Source organism: Colobus angolensis, unplaced genomic scaffold (genome assembly GCF_000951035.1).
Source record: "Colobus angolensis palliatus isolate OR3802 unplaced genomic scaffold, Cang.pa_1.0 Scaffold2, whole genome shotgun sequence".
In the NCBI taxonomy this organism is placed as follows: domain Eukaryota; kingdom Metazoa; phylum Chordata; class Mammalia; order Primates; family Cercopithecidae; genus Colobus; species Colobus angolensis.
In genome coordinates this window covers 3,051,250-3,078,115 of record NW_012115154.1, presented here as the reverse complement: position 1 = coordinate 3,078,115, position 26,866 = coordinate 3,051,250, and the positions used below count along the sequence as shown (strand labels likewise).

Below are 26,866 nucleotides of genomic sequence, written 5' to 3'. Positions count from 1 at the left end.
TCCCCCTCAGTCTCCCCAAGTGCTGGGATTACAGGCGTGAGCCACCGCGCCTGGCCCCCTGGTTAGGGTATTTTATGTTCTGTTTAAGTCTTTCCAGATTTTAACATTATGAAGATATTTTCTTGTATTATTTTCTAGAAGTCTTATTGTTTTACCTTTCATTTTTATATCCTAACCCATTTGAAATGGACTTTTGTGTATAAGGTTGGGGTGAGATTTCACTTTTTCCATATGGAAATCCAATTATTCCAGTATTATTTACTGAAAAGACCATCTTTAACTTTCTCTTGCAGTTCCCTTTTTGTCATAATGACCATATATACACAGGTCTGTTTCTAAGCTCTCTATTCTAATCCCTTCCTGTTTCCTTTCAGCAATGCCATACATTACTGTAACTTTATTAAGGTTTATGAGCTAGTAAAGTAAATCTTACAATTTTTGTCCTTTAAGAGGTCGTTGGCATTTCCATATGCATTTTTAAAGTATCTTGTCAATTTCTATAAAAAAATCACAATTGGGATTTTGATTGGTATTGCATGGAATATGTAGATCAGTTTGGAGATAACTGACATTTTTAAAATAATGAGTCTCTCAATCTATGAACATTCTATATCCCTCTATTTAGGGCTTTTAAAATCTCTCTCAATAATGCTTTATTGCTTCTTCATAGAAATCGTGGCTATCAGATTTATTCCTAGGTATGTGATTTTTAAACTTTTTATTTGAAACAGTTGCACACATACAGTAAAGTTGCAATAACAGGAAAAAAAACCTTTTTCTCCCTGAAATACTTGCCAACATAATACCCCATCCTCTCCAAACATATTTCCTCCAATGAAGGAAATCCTCTTATATAAATAACCATAATACAACCATCAAGATCAGGACATTAATACTGATTTATTTCTAATATTTAATCCTTAAAGTTTTGACAGTTGTATAATGTCCTCTATAGCAAAAGTATCCACTTTAGAATCACACATTGCATTTAACTTTAATGTATATTTTAGTTTTCTTCGATATAGAACAGCTTTTCGTCTTTCCTTATATGTCATGACTTTGACACTTTTGAAAATTACAGGTCAGATTTCCAATGTCAGCTAAGAGATACATAATGTTTAAAAAAAAAAACAAAAAAACAAAAAACCCAGCACTTTGGGAAGCTGAGGCAGGCGGATCACGAGGTCAAGAGATGGAGACCATCCTGGCCAACACTAGTGAAACCCCGTCTCTACTAAAAATACAAAAATTAGCTGAGTGTGGTGGCGTGCGCCTGTAGTCCCAGCTACTCAGGAGGCTGAGGCAGGAGAATGGCTTGAACCTGGAAGGTGGAGGTTGCAGTGAGCCGAGATTGCACCACTGCACTCCAGCCTGGTGACAGCGTGAGACTCCATCTAAAAAGAAAAAAAAGAAAAGTCATCCCTACCCTTACAACAAAAAATATACTAGACAAATTACAAATAATGGCTTTTCGCCAACCCACCATAGAAGAGGTTGCAGGGCAACCAAATGCGCCAAAGTCTGCAAAAAGACAGAAATTTGCAAGGTGAAACTGGACCTCAGTAGTTGCCCACTGAAGGCAGATGCTGCTGAACTTCATATAATCTGGTAAGAAGGCACAGCTAAAGCTTCTAAAATAAATTTTAAAAAGTCATATGTGAGTGTAAAGTCCCTTGGGGCTGTAGATATAAGATGTAGGGGGTTAGCACCCACTTTCAGACTTTTCCTCTGGGAATCCCACTAGGTGCTCACAAGGAAAAAGAGAATCCTGAGAAAGTTATTCTTGTGGTGCTGCACTGGGGAGAGGAACAGCAGCCTCTGCCAGACTCCACCCAGACCCATCTATGCATCTCCCTTTATGGAACAAAATACTTAATCTATAATAAGACATTAGTAGAAAACCATTGCATCTGAGGAAAGGGAACAGAAAAAACAATACAAAAATCCCCAACACTACCACACTAACCTTGAGTGAGATGTAGGCATATGTGCTATTTTCTGTCTATATAATTGCCTGTTCTGGACATTTCACATAATTGGAATCACATTATTTGTTCCTTTGTGTCTGGCTTTTATCACTCAGTATAATGGTTTCAAAATTCATCCATGTTGTAGCATGTATCAGTACCTCATTCCTTTTTATGGCCAATTAATATTATATTGTGTGGAAATACCGTATTTTGTTTTTCCATTCATCCATTGATGGAATGGGTTGTTTCCACCATGTGGCTACTAAGAATAATGCTGCCATTAACGTTTGTATTTAAGTTTCGTTTGGATATATGTTTTCATTTCTCTTGGGTACATACCTACAAGTGGAACTGCTGGGTCAAATAGTAACTCAATGTTTAACTTTCTGAAGAAACACCAAACTGTTTCCAAAGCAGCTGCACAATTTTACATTCCCAACAGCAGTGTATAAGGGTTCCAGTCTCTCCACATGCTTGTCAGCACTCATCTGACTTTTTGATTCAAGTCATCCTAGTGGGTGTAAAGAGGTATCTTATTGTGGTATTAATTTGCATTTCCCTATCACTAAAGCTGTTGAACATATTTTCTTTCTTTTTTTTTTTTTTCTGAGACGGAGTCTCGCTCTGTCGCCCAGGCTGGAGTGCAGTGGCCGGATCTCAGCTCACTGCAAGCTCCGCCTCCCGGGTTCACGCCATTCTCCTGCCTCAGCCTCCCGAGTAGCTGGGACTACAGGCGCCCGCCACCTCACCCGGCTAATTTTTTGTATTTTTTAGTAGAGATGGGGTTTCACCGTGTTAGCCAGGATGGTCTCGATCTCCTGACCTCGTGATCCGCCCGTCTCGGCCTCCCAAAGTACGCCCGGCCTGTTGAACATATTTTCATGTGTTTATTGGCCATTTGTTCATCTACTTTGGAGAAATGTTTATTTAGACCCTTTGTACACTTTAAAATTTAGTTGTCTTTTTATTATTGTGTTGTAAGAGTTCTTTATATAGTTTAGATAGAAGTCCTTTGTCAGATAAATAATTTTCAAATATTTTCTCTTGTTCTATGGGTTTAATTCTCATTTCCTTGACAGTTTCTGTTGAAACACAGAACTTTCAATTTTGATAAAGTTCAATTCATCTATTTTTTTTCCAGTTGTTGCTTGTGCTTCTGGCATTATACTTAATAATCCATTGCCAAATCCAAAGTCATGAAGATTTGCCTCTATGTTTCCTTGTAAGGGTTTTATAGTTTGGGCTGTTAGTTAGATGTTGATCCATTTTGAATCAATTTTTGTATATGGTGTGAGGTAAGGGACAAACTTCTTTATTTTGCATGTGGTTATCTATCCAGTTGTCTTGGGGCCATTTGTTGAAAAGACAATGCTCTTCCTATTGAATAGTCTTGCCATCCTTGTCAAAAATCAGTTCACCACAGACACATGGGCTTATTTCTGGACTTTCAATTTTATTCACTGGTATTCACTGGTCTGTATATCTATCCTCATGACAGTACCACACTAAATTACTGTTTGTAGTTAAGTTTTGAAATAAGAAAGTGTGAGCTCTCAAATTTGTTCTTAAGTTTTTTTTTCTTTTTTTGGTCATTCTGGGTTCCCTGAGTTTCTATATAAATTTTAGTATCAGCCTGTCAATTTCTACAAAGCAACCCACTGGTATTCTAATGGAAACTGCATTGAATCTGTAGATTCATTTGGGGAGGACTGTCATCATAATAATGGTAAGTCTTTTGATCCATAAACATGGGATGTCTATTTACTTAGATCTTTATTTTCTTTCAGTAATGTTCTGTAGTTGTTAGAGTATGCCTTGTACTCTTTACCTAAATGTATTCATATTTTATTCTTTTGCAAATTGAATAGTTTTCATAAGTTCATTTTAGGGTTGTTTATTATAAGTGCATAGAAATACAATTGATTTTTATATATTAATCTTATATTCTGTAACCTTGCTGAACTCATATATTGTTCTAAAAGTTTTTTTCAGTGGATTGCTTAGGGATTTTCTATGTACAAAATTATTTTATTGGCAAATATAGTTTTACTTCCTTCTTTCCAGTGTAGATTTTTTAAACTTCTTTTTCTTGTCTAATTACTCTGGCTAGAACCTCCATTACAATGTCATATAGAAGTGGAAAAGTGGATATCTTTGTCTTGTTCTTGACCTTATGGGGAAAGCATCTAGTCTGTTCACCATTAAGTAGATATTAGCTGTAGGATTTCCATAGATGTCTTTTATTGAGGACATCCCTTTCTTGTCCTAATTTAGTGAGTGTTTTTGTCATGAAAGGGTGCAGGATTTTTAAAAAATGCCTTTTCTATGTTTATTGAAATGATCTTGTGTTTCTTTTTAATTCTACTGATATTCTCTATCACATTAATTGATTTTTGGGTATAGGGAACAAACAACGTATCTGGATAGATTCCACTTGTTCATGATATATATTCTTTTTATTTGTTGCTGGATTTAGTTTGCTAGTATTTTGCTGATGAATTTTACATCTATATTCATAATATATATTAGTTTGTAGTTTTCTTGTGATGTCTTTGTGTGGTTTTATTATCAGAGTAATACTGGCCTCATAGGGATGGATGGGGAAGCATTCCTTCCTCTTCTGTTATTGGAAGAGCTTTTGAAGTATTAGGAATTGTTCAGTACAATGTTCTAAACATTAAATATTTGGTAGAATTCAGCAATGAAGCTATTTGGATTTAAGCTATTCTCTGTAGTAGTTTTTCTATTATTAATTAAATCCCTTTACTTGTTATATGTCTATTTAGATGTTCTATTTCCTCTTGAGTCAGTTTCAGTACTTCGTATCTTGCCAGTCATGTATCCATTTCATCTTAGTTATTTAATTCCTTTTTAGTCTGGATCTGGTTCTCATCTAATTTGATAATTACATCCTCTTAGTTTTCTAGTACAGGATTCTCAGGACAGTTACATACATCATCACAAGTTGATAATATTCAAGCCTTTACAAGTGTTTGCAACTATAGCAGACAGTTTATTCTGCATTTAAATCACATGCCACAAAATTTCATATAACTTCTTCTTTTCAAGGGTATCCAAATCTAAGTATTCCTCCAAAAGATTTCACAGCATTTCCAAAATTGTGCTGAGGAGTTACTTTATTTTGTCTTATGTGGCAGATATAAAAGATGACTATTTTCCATAAGGCAGAATAGGTGACTTTGTTAAGTAATTGCCAGGATAAGCTATTTCCCTATGCAGATTCAAGTAGTTGTTCAAGTTGGTCCACTGTTATATGAACAAAAGAATATTTAGCAGTATAAGGCCCTGCACTCAGCTAGTTGTCCTCCAAATTTCCACTGCTAGTTTTTTTATACATTGCTAGTTGTCCTCCAAATTTTCATTCTAACTTTCTTCCTGACTTACCAAAACCTGAATTTATCAGGGCAGCAATGTACTTCCATAAAATAACCTTAAGTTTTCAGGCTTGCCTGTGGCCAGGAGTAGCAACGCAATATAATTCTAGTTAATGAGGGGTAAAAAGATGACTTCTGGTGGAATTTCTGGGAAAGCTTTTTTAAAAAAAAAATTAAAATAAAAAAATAAAAAGAGATAGAATCAACTGGCATAAGCATGTTGCTCTTTGTTTTTCCTCCTCTTCACTGTATTTTCATCTGCTTAACAGGGTCTTTTGCAAAACAAGAGCTTTTAATTCTGAAGTCCAATTTACCAATTTTTTTATTAATCATGTTTTTGGAGTCAATTCTAAGAACTCTTTGCCTAGCTCTAGATCATAAAGATTTTCTTCTATTTTAAAAAAGATTTATAATTGTATGTTTTACATTTACATCTATGATTCATTTTGAATGCATTCTGTATAAGATGTTAGACTTAGGTTGAAGTTTTCCCTTGTCTCTTTCTTTTCTTCCTATGGATATCCAATTTCTCCAGCAATATTTGTTGAAAATGCAAACTTTCCTCCATTAAATTGCTTTTTCACTTTGGTCAAAAACCACTTGGGAATATTTGTGTGGTTCTACTTGAGTTCCCTATTCTCTTCTACTGATCTAATACCACACAGCTTTGACTACTGTAGCTATATGAAAGTTTGAGGTAAGAGGCTACTTTATCCCATTTTATGCTTCATTTTCAAAATTGCTTTTTTAAAAAAGTTATTTTAGTTCTTTAGCCTTTCCATATAAATTTTAGAATAATTTTGTCTACATCTACAAAAAGAAATCCTGATAGGAATTTCTTGAAACCTGTATGTCAACTGGGGAGAATTGACATCTTTACTACGTTGAGCTTAGTCCTAATCATGAACATGGTATATTTCTTGATTTATTTAGATCTTCTTTTATTTATTTCATCAACATCGATAGTTTTAAGAATGCAAGTCTTGTACATGTTTTGTTAGATTTACACCTAAGTAATTTTTTAAAAAGTAATTATAACAGTAATGTTCTATACTGTGGTATGGGTTTAGATTACACAAATGTATGCATTTGTTAAATTTGTTAAAATTCATTGATACAATTAGATTTGTGAATTTTGTCTTTTGTAAAATGTACCTCAAAACTAAAAAGGAATTCCAGGTAACAATATACATGCTAAAGTATTTGGAGGTGAAATGTAAGAATATCTGCAACTTACTTTTAAATGAATAAAAATCTAAAAGGACTTGATGGATAAAGAGAGGGATGGATAGATGGCTACATATGTGATAAAGCAATATAGTAAATTATTGATTGTAAGAATCTAGTTGATGGCCATATAGGTTCCCGTATAATCCTTTCAACTTCTCTGCATATTTGAAAACATTCTTAATAAAATACTGGGAAGTAAGAAGTTAATACAGAGCAAGAGGTTAAATAAAGGACAAAATAAATCTAAATAAATCAGATTTATAAAAAATCATTAACTAATACAGCACAAAACTAGAACTAAGAAATGAATTCAAGCACTGATTCTCTGAAAAAATTAACAAGATAAAGCCTACCGACATACTCAGGGGAGAAAAATAAGAATGCAAAAACACAATGTAAAATATTAGGACAAAGGGAAAAAATCTCCTATCTTTAAAGGAAATTATAGCAATTATAGGAGAATACTTTGCTTAAATTTAGAAATGAATTTTAAAATCCTGCATGAAAAGTGTTTTTCTAGGAAAATAAATAACCATAACTGTCCCTGGAATACATAGGAAACTTACAGACCTAACAAAGAAGAAACTGAGAAGTTTTATTATAACAATATACTCTGTCTCTCTAAAACAGTAACAAAATATGCACAGTTTTAGAAAACTTCTCTCAAAATTAAAAAGAACATTAATTAAAACATTATTGAAACTGTTCTAAAGCAAAGAATTCTAAAAAACATTCATACCAAAACCTGAAAAATGCACACAGGCTAGAAAATTTTTAAAAATCTATCTTATTTCTGAATATTAAAGCAAAAATCCTGCATAAAATGAGAAAACAGGATTCAGCAACCCACTAAAAATTATTCACAATGACTAACTGCACTTTATTTAAATACTATACAACTGGTTCAGTATTAAAGAAACTAATATCACTCACCAAAATAATAGGTCAAATGAGAAGAATATCATAATCCCTCTACCCCCATAGATGTTAAAAAGGCATTTAATAAAGTTTAGTAATAATTTCTGGTAAAGTTTTCTTAATAATATAAGAATAAATTGGTAACTCCTTAGCAGAATCAAAAAAATTTATTTTAAACCAGAAGCCAATAATTTGCTTAATGAGAAAACAGTAAAACTAGTCCCATTAAAATGAAGAATAAGACAAAGGCAACATTATTAAATATTTTTTGACAGTACCAGTAAATGCATTTAGTACAAAAAAGAAATATAAGGTATAAAAACTGTAAATTAGTAGATATAATTACATTAATACAGGATAATATAACTGTATAATTGGAACATATATAGTAACTTAAATATTAGAAACAAAGTATGGAAATTTTCAAAATTAATACACACAAAAATAACTTTCCTGTATGTAAACAAGTTAGAAAATATAATAAATATTCTATTTGAAATTGCTATTCTCACAACAAAAATATTTAGTTTTAGCAACAAAATAAAATACCTAACAATAAACTTAGAAACGGTACAGAAAAAAAATTAAAACTATAATTAGGGAGATCAAGGAAAACTAGGATAAATTGTGGACAAATCTTATTATTGGACAGGAAGGTGCAATTTTAAAAGTATGTTACTCTTCCTTAAGTTAATCTATAAATGTAATGTGATCACAATAAAGTTACCAGTTTATTTATTTTAGGACAACTAGGAAAGCTTATTTTAGATTCCATATAGAGACATAATAAGGCAAAAGTAGCCAGAAAAATCTTGAACAAAGTAAAATAGTAAGGAACTAAGTTTACCACATAACAGAATTATAGTTTAAAAGCTATAGTTATAGAGTTTCATGCTGGCATATCAAAAGACAGATTAATGGAACAGAATTCAAAATTGGACCTAAGAGTTTAGTATATCATAAATGTGGCATTGTAATTGAGTAGAAAAAAATAATTCATTTAATAAATTTTGTTGGAACAACTCAGCAGGTATTTAATAATACGACTGGATTGGAAGTTTACTTCTTATATCAAAATGGATTCCTGATGGATCAAAAATTTAATCACAAAAAATACACTTGGACACTACTAAGAAAGAAGTGTGAAAATTTCAAAACCCCAGAAGTCATTTAAAAATGATAGACAAAGTAACTACATAAAAATTACAAATTTATGCATGACAAAGACAAAAGGCAAATGAAAAACTGAGAAAAATAGCATGCAACATATAAGACACAGTAATCAAATCTCTTGCATAGACAGAAAGCACTTACAGATCAAGAAGAAAAAATGTCCAATCAATAGCAAAATGGGCAAAGGATTTTATCAGGTAGCTTATGTACAGTCAGTAGATAAAACGTTCAATCTCATCCATAAAGAATACATGAAAACAACACATATCAAGTAAACAATATCAGATTGTCGAAAACCAGAATGGGTGATTAATAGTATTGAGAGTATGGGAAAATAGGTAATCTCATTGTGCAGTACAGGATTAACACAGATGGCCTAGGCTGTCCAAACCCTGTACCTCCAAAGAAAGATTTGGACCTTGTCCAACTCCTGGGAGATAACCTCTAACACCCTGAAATATTCTGCCTGTTCAGAGTTTCTTTGCCTACTTGGGGTCTTGGGCTACATCAGATAGTTTATGCTAATAATGTGAGTTGTGGTGGGGGGCTCCGGGCCACATTATGTGAATTTTGGATGGAGAGGTTGGGGACTGAATAACTAAGGCCAGCCACATGGCCTTCCATGCAGATATAACTGGTCCCTAATAGAAACTCTGGACAACAACGCTGAATGAGCTTCCCTGATTAGCAGTACTTCATGGGTGTTATCTGACATCATGGCTGGAAGAAGTGCTATCTATAAAACTCCATGGAGAGAGTACAACTGGAAGCCCACATCTAGTCTAGTCCTGGGGAGAAAGTGGCACACACAACTGACAAGTAACCGTATCAGAATGCTGTGGTAGCCCCCAGACTATAAAAGGATCCTGATAGGACTAGACATTTACTCTGGATTAGGCTTTGCACCCCCAGAGACAGATGGACACAAATGGTTAAAATACTATAAAAGGACTGAAACAGAAGATACTGTGGCAATTTGGACCATCAACTTATATTTCTTCAGACCGAGAAACACACTTTACAGCCCATAGTGTCTAATGACGGGCAAAAAGATATCACATCAAAATGGAATAGTGGTTTACTAGAGAACTGGAAAAGGTAATTGAAACATTTTTTTTTTTGGTCTAAAATGGGGGGTGATAAAGGCAGGAAGGGCTGACATATATACCTTCATGAGTGTGTATGCACATTCAACATAGGGGGACAAGAGCGGGTCCCCACATGACAAATTCTTTTACTTTTATGGTGGATCTGGAGAAGAAGGGATGGAGGAGATACTGGTACAAACAATAAAGTGATTTCTTAGGTCACTTCAACTTTTCTTTTTTTCCAGCCTGGGGCAGTGGTTGGAGACTGCAGGTGCTAGAAACAGGAATCATTCCTAAGCAAGAAACCTACCTTTCAACCTTTATGTTGGAATTGCTATGGGCCTAATGGGGTGGACTGTATCTTCACCCCATCTGGCAAAATTCAGATTGACAGTGAATGGAGCTGTATTTCTTGGTGGTCAAGATAGCCCACTAGTTCTATACCTATATGTCCTTACTCTTTTGGTCTGCAGTCCAATGCTCTAACCCTGAGCTATACCCCCTCCTTATATATCCTTACTCTAAATAAAATGGAATGAGCTGAAAGGAGGCACGAGCTAGACTGGTATTACTGCTGGCAATCTAGACCAGCACAGTGGATAAGCCTAACAACTCTTCCAAAGGTGAAAATGTTTGGGTAAAAAATTATGACAGGTGAAAAATAGGAGAAATAGCCAAGGCACAGGAATAAATAAATGAATTAGGTAATGAGGAAAATCTAGTATTACACTGGTGCTTTGAGAGAGGCTCGGAGCAAGAGACTGTAGTCTCTTACCTTAATTATACTAGATGCCCAAAAAGGTGAAGTCAGTTTTCTAAGACCAACCTTGCTCTTAGAAGCTGAAAAGGTTGAATGGAAGCCTGCAAACTTGAGTGGCATTGCTCTGGGAGACATTCTGGTCATATGATATAATGATGAACTGGACCAATTAATTGTTAATGACAGAAGTAACGGGCCATTATCTCTTATTTTTCAGGTTACATCTACTACAATACTGCGGATACAGTCTAACATTGGTACTGCTGGAATGATTCCTCTCCCTTATGTAAGTAAGTCAAATGATGATGATCAAATGTATTGGAAAATTGAATCACAGCCTCCTTGGTATGTAATATCAATGAAAAATGGGCTAAGAACTGGATCTACTTAATTATGAGTTAATTTCTATGCTGAGTAATTATGCACAAGTTTGTCAAAAGGTATAAATAGTAGAATATTAAAATAGGAGACAATCATATTATACAAACTAGGCTCTCTGTTAAGAGAGCCTAGGCCAAGGGACAGTGAGTAGCCTGTGCATAAATGATTAACTCAGCAGGTCTTGGTTGTCCAAACCCTGCACATTGTAAAGGTTTGGACCTTGCTAAACTCTTGGGAGATAACCTCTGATGCCTTGGAATACCTTGCCTCATAAGAGTATCTTTGTCTACCTGGGACCTTGGGCTATGTCAGATAGTTTATACTAACAACTGATTTATTGTGGTGGTGGTGGTAGAGGGCTTGGACACACAGTATCAATTTCGACCCCTGGAAAGGCCAGAGACTAAGTAACTAAGGTCAGCCATGTGGGCACTGAATGTAAATATAACCAACCTGCAATAGAAACCAGTGACATCAAAGCTAGATGAGCATCCCTGATTAGCAGCACTTGATATTATCTCACATTATGACTGGGAGAATTAAGTGCTGTTCCTAAGACTCCACAGGGAGAGAACAACTGAAAGCTTGTGCTTGGTCTCACCTGGATTCTGCCGCATAGCAAGGGTCCCCAACCCTGAGGCCATGGACCAGCACTGGTCCTATCAGTTCAGCAGCAACATTAGATTCTCATAGGAGCACAAGCCCTATCATAAACTGTGCATGAAAGGGATCTAGGTTGTGTGCTCCTCATGAGAATCTAACTAATGCCTGATGCTCTGAGGTGGAACAATTTCATCCCAAAACCATCCCCCAACATCTCTGAAAAAATTGTCTTCCCCGAAACTGGTCCCTGGTGCCAAAAAGGTTGGGGACCGCTGCTATATGCCATTATTACCTTTGCTGATTTTAATCTGTATCCTTTCAGTGTAATAAACCATAACCATGAGTATAATGGCTTCTTTTGAGTTCTGTGAGTCCTTGAAGCAAATCATTGAATATGAGTCGTCTTGAGGACCCCTGACCATACTCATAAACTATTTGCTTTTATGACTATAAATTGATGCAACTCTTTTTGGAGGAAAATTTGACAGTATCCTTATACCAGAAATTCTAGCAAAGTACCCCTAAAATATATGTGTATATATGCATTAGGCCACACATAAAAGGACATTTATGCAGTTCTGTTTGTCAGAGCCAATGACTGGAAACCCCTTAAATTCATTAGTAAGGTACCAGTTAAAGAAATTCTGATTCATCCATTTAATGAAATCTGATGTACCAGTTTATAAAAAAGGAGATTAATATATATAAACTGATATGGAAATACTTTCAAGATATATGGCTGTGTAAGACAAGAGTTAATTTATAGCTGGACTGGAAAAGCTCTCTTTTTACCTCTGGGAAATTCTGGCTGTCCAGCTTTGACTCTTGGTCAAGATAAGAACAGTATGATGTGCTGTTTACTGTCTGAAACTCCCCCTGCAAACCCCGCGTGGTCAGTTTGTTTACTGATGGTTTTCATTTGGCAGAATCAGGAAGACAGCCTGGCTTGATGTCATGACTACAAGGGCCTAAAAACCCAGATGGGAACTTTTTGCCTTGAGATTTTCTAAAGCTAAGATGCATCACATAGATCTTGGTGTTTCAATCTGAAGACAGGCAGTCTGTGTGAATAAGGCCCCTGGAAAGCTTGCACCCGAGCCCCAATGCTTGCCATAGTATCTTTCTCTTGCTGCACCTATCCTTTGCCTTTAAATAAAAGCCACACAGAAGAATGCTCTGTGAAGTCTTGTAAGTCCTTTCAAATATCCAAATTTGTAAAATCTTTGCAATAGTCAAGTGACAAAAGCAAGGTCTAGGGCAATATGTAAGACTGTGGGAAGTAAACTTTCTGAAATGCTAGCAAGCAAAGTGGAAAAAGCCATCAAGGACAAATGTGGGTAAAGATTATGAGTCTTCCTACACAAGGATGTATTGTATTGGGTGTTCCAGTTGGCTTGAGGACCAGCGGAGCTTGCAAAAATTTCAGGGACACAGACTGAAAATAAATGAGCAGTGGGATAGCCCAAAATAAAGCTTTTATCCAGCATGACTCTACCTTGCACAGACAATGTCACTAGTAGCTGTGTGACATGACTCTGGGGATCTTAGGAAATGTATGCTGAGAGAGGCTGCATCTGCATCTGTACTGTGTGGTGACTGCACCTTCACCAGGGTGGAGGCTGGGTTCACAGAGCCCAAAGCCTATTTATTATATAAGATATCTGAAAGATGGCACCACAAACTCTAGCCACTCTTATAACAATATTTTGGTTAGAAACTATATTTAAAATTTCAATAGAAGAGGTCAGAAACACAGCTGCCCTCATCTGAAAGAACCTCAGCAGTAACAGTGGGGGATTACCAGCAACCAAAGGAAATAGAACCTCTCCCAACTCGGAGCTGCTAATGGTGACTCCTGCGACTGAGGGCAAAAATGATGGCTGAAAGTGAGGGCTAGGAAATTTAAGGAACAGAAAGGTGTGGCAAGGATGCAACAGAAGGGTTTTCTAGTTAGATGAGGTGGAACAGAGTTGAGTGGAATGAGCACATGGGGCTGGAAGCAACATTGAGAAGCAGTGGCCCGATGGGATCTTGCTTTCCTCTTCCTTTTGGGTCTCTTCTGCTCTCATTCTCTCATCACGGCTACCGGAGAGAAATCAGGCAGAAGTCACAGTAGGTGCATAGGGATTTTCCTTTATTGCTCCTTATCCATTCCCTCTGCCACAGATATGTCATGAGGAGGCTGGGAAAAAGAACCAAAGTACAAAAAGAAAGGCTTGGGGTAAGGTTCAAATTCAGTAGCATGGCAGTGTTTTCTCTGCTTGACTTTTTTATTTCCTGCACTGGTGCTGTAGCAAAAATGAGGTTGGAGGGGGTGGTAACAGAGGAGAGGTGGGGATGATGGTAGAAGGACTGAAAGGAGAAAAAGGGAGAGAGATGTCCTATACTACAGAAGATAAATATATACTCAGCTTTGAAGAGATCGGTGCAAATAAGTGATTCTGTTTAGTACTATTAAGCATGAATTCTTTAATATGTTTTTAACCCTATAACTTTGGAATTCTTGAAGAAAATTAACTTCATCCTCTATGAACAAAAATCAGTGTTCTTTCTCTCTCTCCACCCCTCTTCTTTCTCCCCATATCTATCTATCTATATGCCAGATGATATATGAAGAAAATTTAGTTTTTAAGAACTCCTAGTAGGCACTGTAATAAGTATAGTTATAAAAAGTGTGTATGTGTAATTTTTTTTTATTCACCAATGAATGTCTTTAAGATCTCTACCTGGCAATAAATGTCTCAATCAACAAAAGGTGGAGAGTTGTGGCAGTGAAAAGATGGTGAACAATGGGATGTTTCTGTCATATCTGTGCATAGATTGGAGAGATGAGGCTATAAGCTTTACCTAGGAAAGCAAAAACTGAATTTGGGAATGCACACATACAGAAACATTAAAAATCTATATATACTAAAATATACACTCTTCAGTTTCATAAACATCCATTAAAGGAAAAAGCAGAAAGTGGGTAAAAGACAAAGAAGCAAAAAGAGAAAATAAAACAGGAAAAGAAATGGAAAAAATGAAAAAGGCAGAAAGAGGTAAACGAAGATAAAGATACACTAAGAAGAAGACAGACATACAAGGAGGAAATGAGAAAGAGACAGGGAGCCACAAAGAGCAGGACTACAGCTCACAGCCATTCCGGCATAGCCTCCATCTATGCCTTCACTCTGTGATGTGTGCCCTTTGCTATTGTTTAGAATTGCTAAAGCTTCAGGAGCCAAGCAAATGCTGTAAGCGCCTCCATTTAAGCCCATGTGGCTACTGAACACTTGAAATGTGGCTGATCTCAATTCAAATTTCTGTAAAGATAAATGCACACCAGATTCTGAAGACTTTGTACAAAAAGAATGTGAAATATTTTGGATATATTTGGGTTAAATAAAATACATTTTTAAAGTTAATTTCATTTTCTTTTTGCCGTTTTAAATGTAGCTACAAGCAAATTTAAAATTACATATGTGGCTCACGTTATATTTCTGTTGGAATGTACTGTTTTCTAACATTGTGAGTCTCCTCATTAAAATCAAGGTTGGCAAAGTAAGTTTGCTAATGTCTGAATCGCTCAAACTGCTAAAAACATACCAATATGTTGGACTTTTTCATCGATGACTTCACAATGGTATGGCCACCGTGTTGGGCTCAGTGGACCAGAAGAAGAGACACCATATAAATCCCGTGGTTCACGAAGACGTGGCACCCATCTCCCTAGCTGATATTCTAATAGTATCTGTGTAGTCCGGGGGAAGAAGGGATCACCAAAAGAGTCAGCTGAGAAAAAGATTCAAACACAATCATGAATGGGAAGAAGAAAAATACCAACTCCTGTAATTTTTATATAGTTTCTTTTTTCCTTTCAACACTATTCAATGTGTGGGTATCATTACAAATGTTTTATGATTCATGGCACTTTTTATAAAAGTACTAATGAAATTTTGTGATTGAGCTTCACAATAGCCAAAAAATAGTTGACCTTTATAATACTATTAATTTATTCTAAAAGCTCACTACTACTTTAAAAACATTTGTTTCTTGTAGCTCTTCTAGCAAATCATCTAAATGTCTAATGAGTTAAATACAGTGATGAACTATAATTCCTCACTACTTACTGGAACTGTATTCTCAAGGTTTGCTGGTGAACTCAGTCACAACTTTTTCTCAGTTTTCCTTCTAGAGCTACTGTGTGATACAATGCCAGGAACACAATTCATATAGACTAGTATGGGGCCACACCAAGAAGGCCGTGCAGTGGTCTGGTATATTGGTGTGATACTGTACGGCATCAGTCTGACGTTGATGATCACTCCTCCTTAAGCATACTTCTCTTATGACACATTTCCTGGATTTCTCCCTCCCTTCCACATATTTGGTTTTCCATTTGTCTTACTGACTCCTCTTGCTCTTTCACCTCTGAAATGTGGTTTTTTGCCGAGACGTAGTTCTTGGTTATTTTTGTACTACCTGATACAGCAACTGGACTAGAGCTCAGATAACTGGATTCCTTCCCTTTTATCACTTTTTTTGGTATGACTTTGTTTGGGCAAGGCAGCCTCTTTGAACATAAATCTTACTACAGGTCAATAACTAATAATATCACCTGCCCTAGCTACTTGTCAGGATTGTTCTATAGACTCATTCATCCAACAGATACTTATAATGCATCTACTATGTGCTAAAAACTATAAACAGACAATTGCCATACAGAGTGAAAAAAACAGTGTCCCTGCCATCATGAGCTTAAACTGTAGTAGGGCATATATAAGTAGGAAAACAAGATAATTTCAGTGATGACAAATGCTACAAAAATAAAACACAGAAATATAGATGAAGATTAGAAACAGGAAAGTGGGAGTGAGAATGCTATTTTAGATAGGGTGGTCAGGCAAGATTTCTCTGAAGATGTAACATGTGAGCTGACACCTAAATAATGAACTCAGCCCTGGAGTAAAGACTGTTCTGGCTGGACACACTCTAACAAAGCTGAAAGGCAAGCCTCAAAGTAATGAAACTGATCCACAAGCAAAACTGCTTATCAGGACAAAGTTCAACATTCTTTAACTGAATACAACAAAATCCAGCAACCACATGTAAAATTCGCAAGTTTGTCATTCAATCAAAAGTTAATGAACAAGAGTTCTAGTCCTGCTGTGGCAACATAAGTCTTACACAGGCCTTCTCTCTCACTAATTACAACTAAATTCTAGATAAAATACAAAAACATAACTATCCAAAGAATTTGAAAAGTAAACAAGAGCAGACTGCAGAGTTAAAATTTAGAGAAGCACTCCCACAGGAAGGTGAATCCAGCCCCTTGTTTGCTCTAGTGTGCTGAATGAATGTTTGCTCTAGCGTGCTGTACAGAGCAGTGCGGTGCGGTGGTGCAAATGGCTAAATCTCAAATAGAAACTGAGTCCTTTTTTTCCATTTACTAAAGTTTGGGGTTATTTTTATTATAAATGTTTGATTCCAAAATGCTTTAGTCTTTTCTTTTTCTCTTGAGCAGAATAATTTAGTCACACCACCCTAACAATGATAATATCCTATTTAGTGATTACCTACTATGTGCCAGAACCAGTGCTTGGAAGAGATACAAACATTGATAAGACAGCCTCTGAGATCAAGGCGTTCTCAGTACAGAGAGAAGGAAGGAAGGGTTAGGTGATATGATATGGCAAGGGCAATCACGCAGGCATATACAGGATGTCATGGGAGAATATGGTGGGGTCGTCAGTAGTGTGGAGGTTGAGAAATTCTGAATGACTAAGAAATGATATATGTACACACACAATAAAATAAAAAAAAATTCCTTCTCCAAATCAGAAAACCAGTCTTAATCTTAACAGAAGAACCAGGAAAAGGGGTCCTTATAGTGTGGAGGGAACCTGAAGGGAAGAAAGGAACCAGAGAAAGGTATCTCCTAATCCTATGTATGAGCCCACAGGATTGGGCTAATCCCTGAGCTATGAAAGCAGACACACTCTCAGAGACTATGAAAACTTAACTGAAACTTTAACCACCCCCCCAACCCACACACAAATGTCTCTGCTCAATCCCTGAATTACACATGTGCAAAATAGTCCCAAACCAATACAAGGAAAACTTAAGAGAACTAAATAGGACTTTGAACCATCTATACAAGTCTCAAAACCCCTGAACTACACTGGCATGGGAAAAAAACAAATAAGCATAGCAAAGGCTTAGAGATGAGAAATGAGATCTGGATTATTATCCACAGAAGGGGTGCCAGAACTTACTGTTTAAACCTAACTGGATTGATTGCCTGCTAGAAGAAATACATTGACCCAGAATCTACACAACATTGCATGAACAACAGAAAATCAGGAATAGGACCAGTTCTCAGGGCAAAAGGCAATCAAGAAATGTTAACAACAAGATAACCCAGATGTTAAAACGATCGGACAAGAAGTTTAAAGGAGTCATTACAATTTTGCTCCATGAGGTAAGGGAAAAACACACTTGTACTAAATTAAAACGTAAGAATTCTTGGTGAAGAAATAACACATTGCTGGGAATGCAAAGGGATATAGCCACTTTCGAAAACAGATTCGCAGTTTCTCATACAGTATATATTTAGCATATAACCCAGCAATACTATTCCTAGGGATTTACCCATGAGAAATAAAAACATGTTCACACAAGGACTTGTACAAAAATATTCACAGGACCTTTATTCATTACAGCCCCAAACTGGAAACAATTTGTGCATGAATGGATGGCTAAATGGAGAAATTGTGGTCTATTCACATAATGGAATACTTCTCAACAATAAAAAGGAACTACTGATATAAGCAACAACATGGATAAATCTCAAGAGTATTATGCTAAATGACAGAAAACACAAAATGTATGATTCTGTTTTGTGAAATTCTAGAAAAGCCAAAAGGGGGGGGGGAGGAATGCAAATAATTGGTTGTCTGGAGCCAGGGGTGAAGCCTGGAAGGAGAGGATCTACTGCAGACACAGGAACACTTAGGGGTGATTAAATGTTTTACATCTTGCTTTTGGTAATGTTCTAAACAAAGGAAGCAACATAAAGGGATTACTATAAATGGGCAATTCATACCAACTAAGAATATGAGTAGATAATAAGCCTGTAGAAGTAATTCTCAATTTCTCTAGCAATCCCAGAAATGCTAGTTAAAGGAGTGAGTTATCCCCTGTCTTCTAATAGGTTGGCAAAATTTAAAAAACAGAAAAGGGTAGCAGGGAAAAGTCCACAAAACAATACTATAAAATTTCTATGCCTATGGGTATAGATATGTGTAATGCAAAGAAGAAGTTCTAGAATGATAAACACCAAATTGAGAATAGTGGTTATTTCAAACAGGAAGATTTATTTTAGGATGGTGGTAAAAGAAAAAAGAAAAAAAAGATAAAGGCCTTAACTTCAATTTCAGAGTACTTGTGATACATATGTAAATACTGAGTAAAGATATTTTAGCATTTGAAAGTACAACTCTAAGTATAAATCTTTAAAAATTAAGTATACATCAAGATGCCCACACACATGTTCAGTTGCAAATGAATGACTTTATTAAGGAGACTCTTTAGACAATATACTTTGTTTAAATGAAGATATACTTCTAACATAATCTGTCCTTTATAACTGGAGTCATACACTCAATACAATTAAAGAAATGACAAGGTAAATCCTTATGTTAAATATAAGATAATCACCACTTTCATTTATTATATTCTAATATAAAATAGGTTTACGTAAAACAAACCTGAAAAGTTTGAATTCTGCAAGTGGATACATTTCTCTTTCACAATCTAGTAGAATAATCATTCCCTATATTATTCAATCTGACTTTTTAGTTTCCTCATCTTCTTTTTTATCCACTCAAGGTTTTATACTAAACAAAAACTATATGAATAGGTTCAAACCTGTTAAAAGTGCACACCGATGAAAATCTTCACTTACAAATTTCATGAACATATCCTCATCCTAAAATAAGAATTTAAAAATATTTCTCTTTAAAAAACCAACAGTTTTCAAATCCAGACTGTTTTACATCTATTTTAGTACTTGGGATTGAGTGTATGTCTTTAACCTTTAATAAACGAGAAAATTAAAGGATTATTATCTGCTACTGGTCTCAATGCACCCAACACTTCAAATATCCTGAAACCTTAAAGTTTGTATGCTTCATTCCTCCTCTTCCACTGGGTGTCGTCATAATAATGACTTTATGGAAGGAATAAAGTTTAAAGATTCTTGGTAAACCTGGGAAAACAATTTAAATTAAAAATAAAATTGGCCAGGCGTGGGGGCTCATGCCTGTAATCCCAGCCTTTGGGAGGCCAAGGCGGGTGGATCACCCGAGGTCAGAAGTTTGAGACCAGCCTGGCTAACATGGTGAAACCCTGTTTCTACTAAAAACACAAAAAATTAGCTGGGCGTGGTGGCGCATGCCTGTAATCCCAGCTACTTGGGAGGCTGAGGCAGGAGAATCCCTTGAACCCAGGAGGCAGAGATTGCAGTGAGCCGAGATTGCACCATTGTACTCCAGCTTGAGCAACAAGAGCAAAACTCTGGCTCAAGAAAAAAAATTAATAAATAAATAACAAAAAGAAAAACACAGAAAGTCGTAAATCCCTTAAGTGGTTAAAGTAAGCTTTAAGAGCTTATTTCGGGACATTAGTTTACATACATATTTTACACTTTAATAAAATTTGAAGGAAATATCTCAGAATATGTAGTAGAAACAGACTAAAGAATTTTAAGTACTACATTTTCCCCCCTTTTTCTTCTTCCATGTCCCTTCTTTTATGACATCAGAGCCACAATAAACTGTTATGGTGATACATAACAAGGTTAGAACACGGTGGTTCTACTGTGATTCATACTATGATGTAACACAATCCAATCAGCACATATAAGAAAATAAGTGGACACTAATACTAAAAACCCTACTAATAATTTCATACACAAATTTTAATAAAACCTAGAAGAATCTTAGCTAAAATATTTTCTCAAAAAAATACAAATACAGTTTCTCTCTCTAGACAGGGCATAGTGTTCCCAGTGATAGTTTAGCTTTTTCAGCCAAATTATTTCCCAACTTCAATGACAATAATTTAAACATCCAATTGATTTCTATATCCAATTGACTTTATAATACTTTAATTGGGGATTTATATAATACAAATTTTATCTCCAAGTAAAACAAAGTTGAGGAAAACATACCGATTCATCTTCATCACTGATTGTTCTGTCTGAATAGTCTTCCTTTTCTGAATCTTCTGACATCTCTTCCAGTGTTTGACTTGAGATTTCTTGTAATATACGGGTGGGCTGTAAAACAATTTCTAAGGAAATTATTTGACAGCTTTTCTTTTCAAGCTGTGTTTACTACATTAAATGAGTACTCAAAAATATATTCAATTGTATTTAACAGTCACAACAGTCTTCTCTAAAAACTAATTAGAGTACAACTAATAACACCTTCAATTTCAAAGATTTAAAGGAATTTTCCACGACTATAAGGGACAACAACCACAATAAAAGACAAGTCAAATAAATCATTTAATTAAAAGGAATTTCCAGAGTATACAGCCAAATCATTCACATTTTATTATATTTACAATTCAATACTACACAGCAAGTTCAGAATGATCCTGAGGCATTAAAAGATAATGAATTTTAAAAATTACAGTCACTTTGTGAAATGTAGCAATATAATTTTAAGTTTTCTCCTTGATTTTCACTTGATCAAAAGTTCAAGTGACAAGACTTTACATTTTGATTATCATTCTGTAGATACTGTCTGTTCTAATATTCATTTATATTATTCTTATTCTTAGAAATCTAAATAGCTACCAGAAAGTTGTATTGGTAATGACCACTACCATTCTATGTAAGTATCTTCCCATGTGGTTAATATTAAGACCAGGGAATAATAGAAATTTCTTGTCAAGTTCCCATTGTTCTTGAGAGACCAAAGGACTCGACAATTGCAAATCTATTGCTTTACGCCCCTCTCTACAGAAACCGTGTTTTGCAGCATGGACTACATACAAGTTAAGTCCAAGCTCTATGGCAAATCACTGCCAATGCCACGGAGCCGACTGTCTCATAGATGACACTTTTAGTCCTAAGAAACTGAAGTTTTTGCCTGGGCATCACAATTCCACATTTGGAAAACCCGACTGGCGTAAATTCCATTCCTTACAGGTGCACACGGGGCACACGAAGTGCTGACCTGCTGCGGATACAGCTCTGGCCTCAGGAGAAGGCCCTTATTCACCGGCGCTCCGCGGGTGTCTTCCACCACTGCGGAGGAGGGGCAGGTGCGGGCGTGTCCACGCTCAGCCGCGTCCCGACAGTACCAAGGCGTTTTTGGCGGGAGGCAGGATGAGGCCACAACTCTAGGCTGCCGAGTTCCTTCCCGCACTCACTCTTGGCCACCAGGGTGTGGGGAGGCGCTCATTTTCCGGGGCGCGCTCGCTTCCCGCAAGGGGCGCCCCGCCTTCCTTCTGCCTACCTCACCGTCCCGTTGGGGCCGGCACCTAGATCCTGGCCGAGTCCTCTGGTCAGGCCGGTCGTCTACAATATCTCGGGATCTAGCGGAGAACCCAGGGTCCAGCCGCTAGAGGGTACGCTACTACTGGAGATCCGCAGCCCCAGCCACCCCCCCCAACTCTCGTCAGCAGGCAACGGGTCCGCCCTCGCGAGACTTCGAGCAGCCCTCGGAGATCACCTACAACCAGTGCCGAGGAAAGGAGCCTGCGCAGGTTTTGGCCCCAGGAAGTCAGAGCCCAGAGCATGCCGGGAACTTGGGGTGGGCAGCAGGGCGGTCAGAGGACGTCTGGGAGGCTTTGGGGTCTGTCGGAAGAATTTAGGCGCGTGGAAGGCCAGACAGCTAATAATTCCTAGTCGAAGTCTGCACTTCGACTGTTGCCTTAGAGGAGGCATGCTGGTTAGGACTGCGCCTTGGAGCCGACCTGACTTTTAACAGTGTGACAATGGACAAATTAATTACCTGGACTTCTTGGGTACAGTACTTGAAACTACTCCTTGGAGATGTTAGAATGTTAAAAAGTACGTTCGTCTTGATTTTTATACAGACTGAGTTCCATTCTACACAGTTGTGTGATTAATTCCCTTTATTCGATTCTGGAAAATGAGGCTTTTCTCCTTAAATACTAAATGGAGAGTCATAGATGAACTAGGGTGAATTCTCAAAAATTATCAGCTCAGAGATTCTTTATAGCAATCGTCAGCTAGCATGTTTAACACTGTTTTCCTGATCACTGCAAATCACTATATGTAGTCTCATTTAATTAACAGATGTTATTCATGAACATCCCATATTGATTTTTTCCCTCATTTTTAGCTCTACTGGGTAATGTAATCTATTTGGAATAGTTTTCCAAGTACAGCTGAAAAAAAGTCTAGATTTTGGTGATATAAGAATGTAAATAAACACTTTTCACAAAGCATTATATGCCATGAGATTTGTGATAATGTAGAAATGGAGATAATGAATGGCAGCAAATTTGAAAGTAGAATAAAGGGCAAAGCACAATGGGTTAAGCATGGAAATGGGTTAATGTAATTTCTTTGTATTTTGAAAGTTTCTGAAAATAAAGTGTTTTGAGGTCAGCAGTTTAAAAGTCTAAACCTTCCAGATTAGACCTTGGTCAGAGAATATTAATAGAGTATATCTTAGATCAGCCTCTTGAAAAGTCGCTCTTATAGTTGAACCTTGTTTTATGGCATACATAAGTCACTAAAAGTGACATGCACAGGGAAATCTTTATATATGTAATCTGTTTTTCTGTTGGGTTTTAGTCATGGCTGTAAGACATAGGATGTCAACTGCACAAGGTAAAACTGAGAAATGATCTAACCAGGTTATACAAGAAATTAATGGCAGAGCTGAGAGACTTAAGTTTCATGATTTTTAGTCAAAATAGTTATATTATCACATATCAAGTAATCCATGGGAAGAAAAATGGTTTTAGTGCATAATTTTAAAACTTTAGGATTTTTTTTTTTTTTTTTTGAGACAGAATCTCACTTTTTCTGTTGCCCAGGCTGGAGTGCTGTGGTGCGATCTCAGCTCATTGCAACCTCTGCCTTCAGGATTCAGGTGATTCTCATGCCTCCTGACTAGCTGGGACTACAGGCACACGCCACTACTCATTTTTGCATTTTTTAGTAGAGATGTGGTTTCACCATGTTGGCCAGGCTGGTCTCGAATTCCTGGTGTCAAGTGATCTGCCTACCTCAGCCTCCCAAAGTACTGGGATTACAGGCATGAGTCACCGTGCCTGGCCAAAAACTTAGGAATTTGGCAAAACTTTGAAAATGATATTCATTCATTATTTTATTAGCAATTTTTTTTCTTTTTAAAGACAGCTCTGTCACCCAGGTTGGAGTGTAGGGGCACAATCGTAGCTCACTGCAGGCTCAAACTACTGGTCCCAAGGGATCCTCATGCTTTGGTGTAACAAATTTACAGGATGGTTGCTGCCTACTAGGGACAGTTCACTACTGCAAGGAAAAAAACCAGACATTTATTGTGGAGGTTACGTTCTGGTGGGAGTAAACAAATAAACCAATGATGATAATAAAAATAATATCACTCCGACGATAACTGCTATGAAGAGAAATCAAGTGGGGAAAAAGAATAAGGGGTGCTGCGGGTGGGGGGGTCTTGCTAGGGTTGCTCTTTTAGGAGGAATGGCCAGGGAAGGCCTCTCTGGCCAGGGAGTATTTGAGCAGAGGGATGAACCACAGGATGTCTTACGGGTAGACTCTGCCAGGCAGGGTAAGCAGCAAGTACATAGACTGAGAAGTCTGTGTTACGAACTACAGTTGAGCCTTGAACAACTCAGGGGTTAGAGGTATCATCCTCTACATAGCTGAAAATCTGCGTATAACTTTTGACTTCCCAGAAACTTAACTACTGAGAGCCTACTGTTGACTGGAACCCTTACTGATGACATAAACAGTCGATTAGCACATATTTTGTATGTTATATATATTATGTATTGTAGTCTTACAATAAAATAAGATGAAATGTTATTAAGAAAGTTATAAGGAGGAGAAAGTATATTTGCTATTCCTTACATGTAAGTCATCATAATGGTCTTTATCCTTGTCTTCACATTGAGTAGGCTGAGGAAGAGGAGGAAGAAGAGGAAGAGGAGGGGTTATTAACGTTTTTTTTCTTTTTAAAGACTCCTCTGTCACCCAGGTTGGAGTGTGGTGGAGTTGCTGTCTCAGGGGTGGCAGAGGTGGAAGAAAATCCCTGTATACTTGGACCCACATAGTTCAAACTCGTGTTTTTCAGGGATCAGCTGTATACTAAGCAGTACTATTTAGCGGAAACTTAGCTGGAATCAGTATCATTTTAAGGTAAGAGACTTCACAGGGATTTTTTACTTGCCCAGGTAAAATTGAAATGGTTTGCTTAAGCATCTGCTTTTTTGTTTTTTTTTTAATTCTTTCTTTTTACCTTATTCTCCTATTCAAGACAGTAATATGTACTGGAAATGAAATCATTTGTCTTTAAGTTAATGTGGAAGTAAGGCCTAGAATAAACTTCTACCAAGGACTTTGTCTGAATTTTTGTTCCCCTTCCCTGTGATCTTGCCAAAGACGGTTACTGGACATGCTGCTTCTATTGTCAGCTTCTGCCTTTTGGGAAGGCAGCTTTACCCTTGTGGCAACTTTTTCTCCTCTTTTTTTTTTTTTTTTTTTTTTTGAGTTTGATCTAAGACTGCAGTCTAAAAGGCCATATAATAAAAAATAAGGTAAGAAAAGAGGAAAAGACAACCAAAACTCTTAAGTGCCAACTGTGCCAAAAAGCATAATTACTTGTGTGGGAATCGGGAAGAAAGTTCGTTTTAGCAGGATGGCCAAAGGTAAGTTGTGTTAGGAGTATAATTTTGTGTAACTATATCATTTTGATCAGATTCAAAATAGAGTCACGAAAGTTAAGAAAACTCCGACAAACAGAGCTGGGGAAGGCCATGAAAGAAGAGTCTTCACATTTGTGTGCTTGATAATGAAAAAGACTCCATAACAACCACAACCTTACACGAGGGCCATCACAACCTTACAGAAAAGATACTTCTACAAGGACAGCTGCTCAGCAACTGCCTGGCTAACCTCACACTGGCATCACTCTTGTTATTGATCTTTGTGGCTAAGGATAATCATTTTAAAAACCAGTATGTAATCTTCCTCTTATTTTCTTTTAAAAATCTTTATCTTCGTTTACCTCCCTGACTATACACATAGTTTACTATGACATGCATATTCCGATTTGGAATATTCCATTCCCAAATAAACGTCTTTTAGAGAGCCTGTCTCTGTTATTTAGGTTGACAATTGAGAGAGGCTTAAATGAATATATGAAGTTACTTATGACATCATAGAACTCAGTAGTCTATGACCTTAGAGGTCTTGTAATTCGACTGAGGAAGCCATAGGAGGGCTTGGGAAGCCTGGGATAGTCTAGTAATTATCTTGGCCTTCTTCATACTATCTGGGTCTAGGATGACCTAGTACAGGGCCAAACCTCTTAAACTGTTTCCAAGCTCAAATCTTGAGATCTGTCTCAGCCAGTCAGCTAACCAACACTCAGCTCAAGCGTCATTCACTTGATGGTGTCTTTCCTAGTTATTCTGTCATCAGCAGAATTAATTGTCTGTATTTGGGGGCTACAGTGAAGCTATCATTGCCCTTAGTATTTGGAAATGAGTTAGTAAGAATGCCCCCTGCCTGCTCAACCGATAATAGATAGGATAAATTATCTCAAAAGAGAATGAATGTTTCCCAGACTCTGAGTGAAATCTCATGACAAAAAACATGAAATTGTCTTTTCCTCCCGCCAAAATCTACCCTAACTGTGCAATGGTGAAATTCTCTTTCCAGCTCAGGACATGTTGGCTAGAGTTGGTAACTTTTCAGCTACTAAAACAGTATCATTTTGATACTTGAGATTTGCTTCTGGTATTTGGCATTTGATATGGCATTAAGAAGTTCATTTTTTTTTTTATTGTACTTTAAGTTCTAGGGTACATGTGCACAACGTGCAGGTTTGTTACACATGTATACATGTGCCAGGTTGGTATGCTACACCCATTAACTTATCATTTACAATAGGTATTTCTCTTAATGCTATCCCTCCCCTCTCCCCCCACCTCCCGATAGGCCCCAGTGTTTGATGTTCCTCACCCAGTGTCCAAGTGTTCTCATTGTTCAGTTCCCACCTATGAGTGAGAACATGCAGTGTTTGGTTTTCTGTCCTTGTGATAGTTTGCTCAGAATGATGGTTTCCAGCTTCATCCATGTCCCTACAAAGG

General features: G+C 36.8%; 1 protein-coding gene across 1 annotated transcript in view; it reads right to left on the bottom strand.

Annotated features, from left to right (window-relative positions):
• AGBL3 (ATP/GTP binding protein-like 3) overlaps window positions 1–22,203 on the bottom strand; it is a 122,173-nt gene extending 99,970 nt beyond the window's left edge. Inside the window, exons 1-4 of the mRNA XM_011941245.1 lie at window positions 22,030–22,203; window positions 20,733–20,854; window positions 19,430–19,490; window positions 15,107–15,292 (exon numbers count right to left, since the gene is read on the bottom strand). Of these exons, the coding sequence (XP_011796635.1) occupies window positions 15,107–15,292; window positions 19,430–19,490; window positions 20,733–20,795 (310 nt within the window). The 5' untranslated portion in view covers window positions 20,796–20,854; window positions 22,030–22,203. The remainder of the gene's footprint in view (window positions 1–15,106; window positions 15,293–19,429; window positions 19,491–20,732; window positions 20,855–22,029) is intronic.
• Between the last annotated feature and the right edge of the window lie 4,663 nt (window positions 22,204–26,866).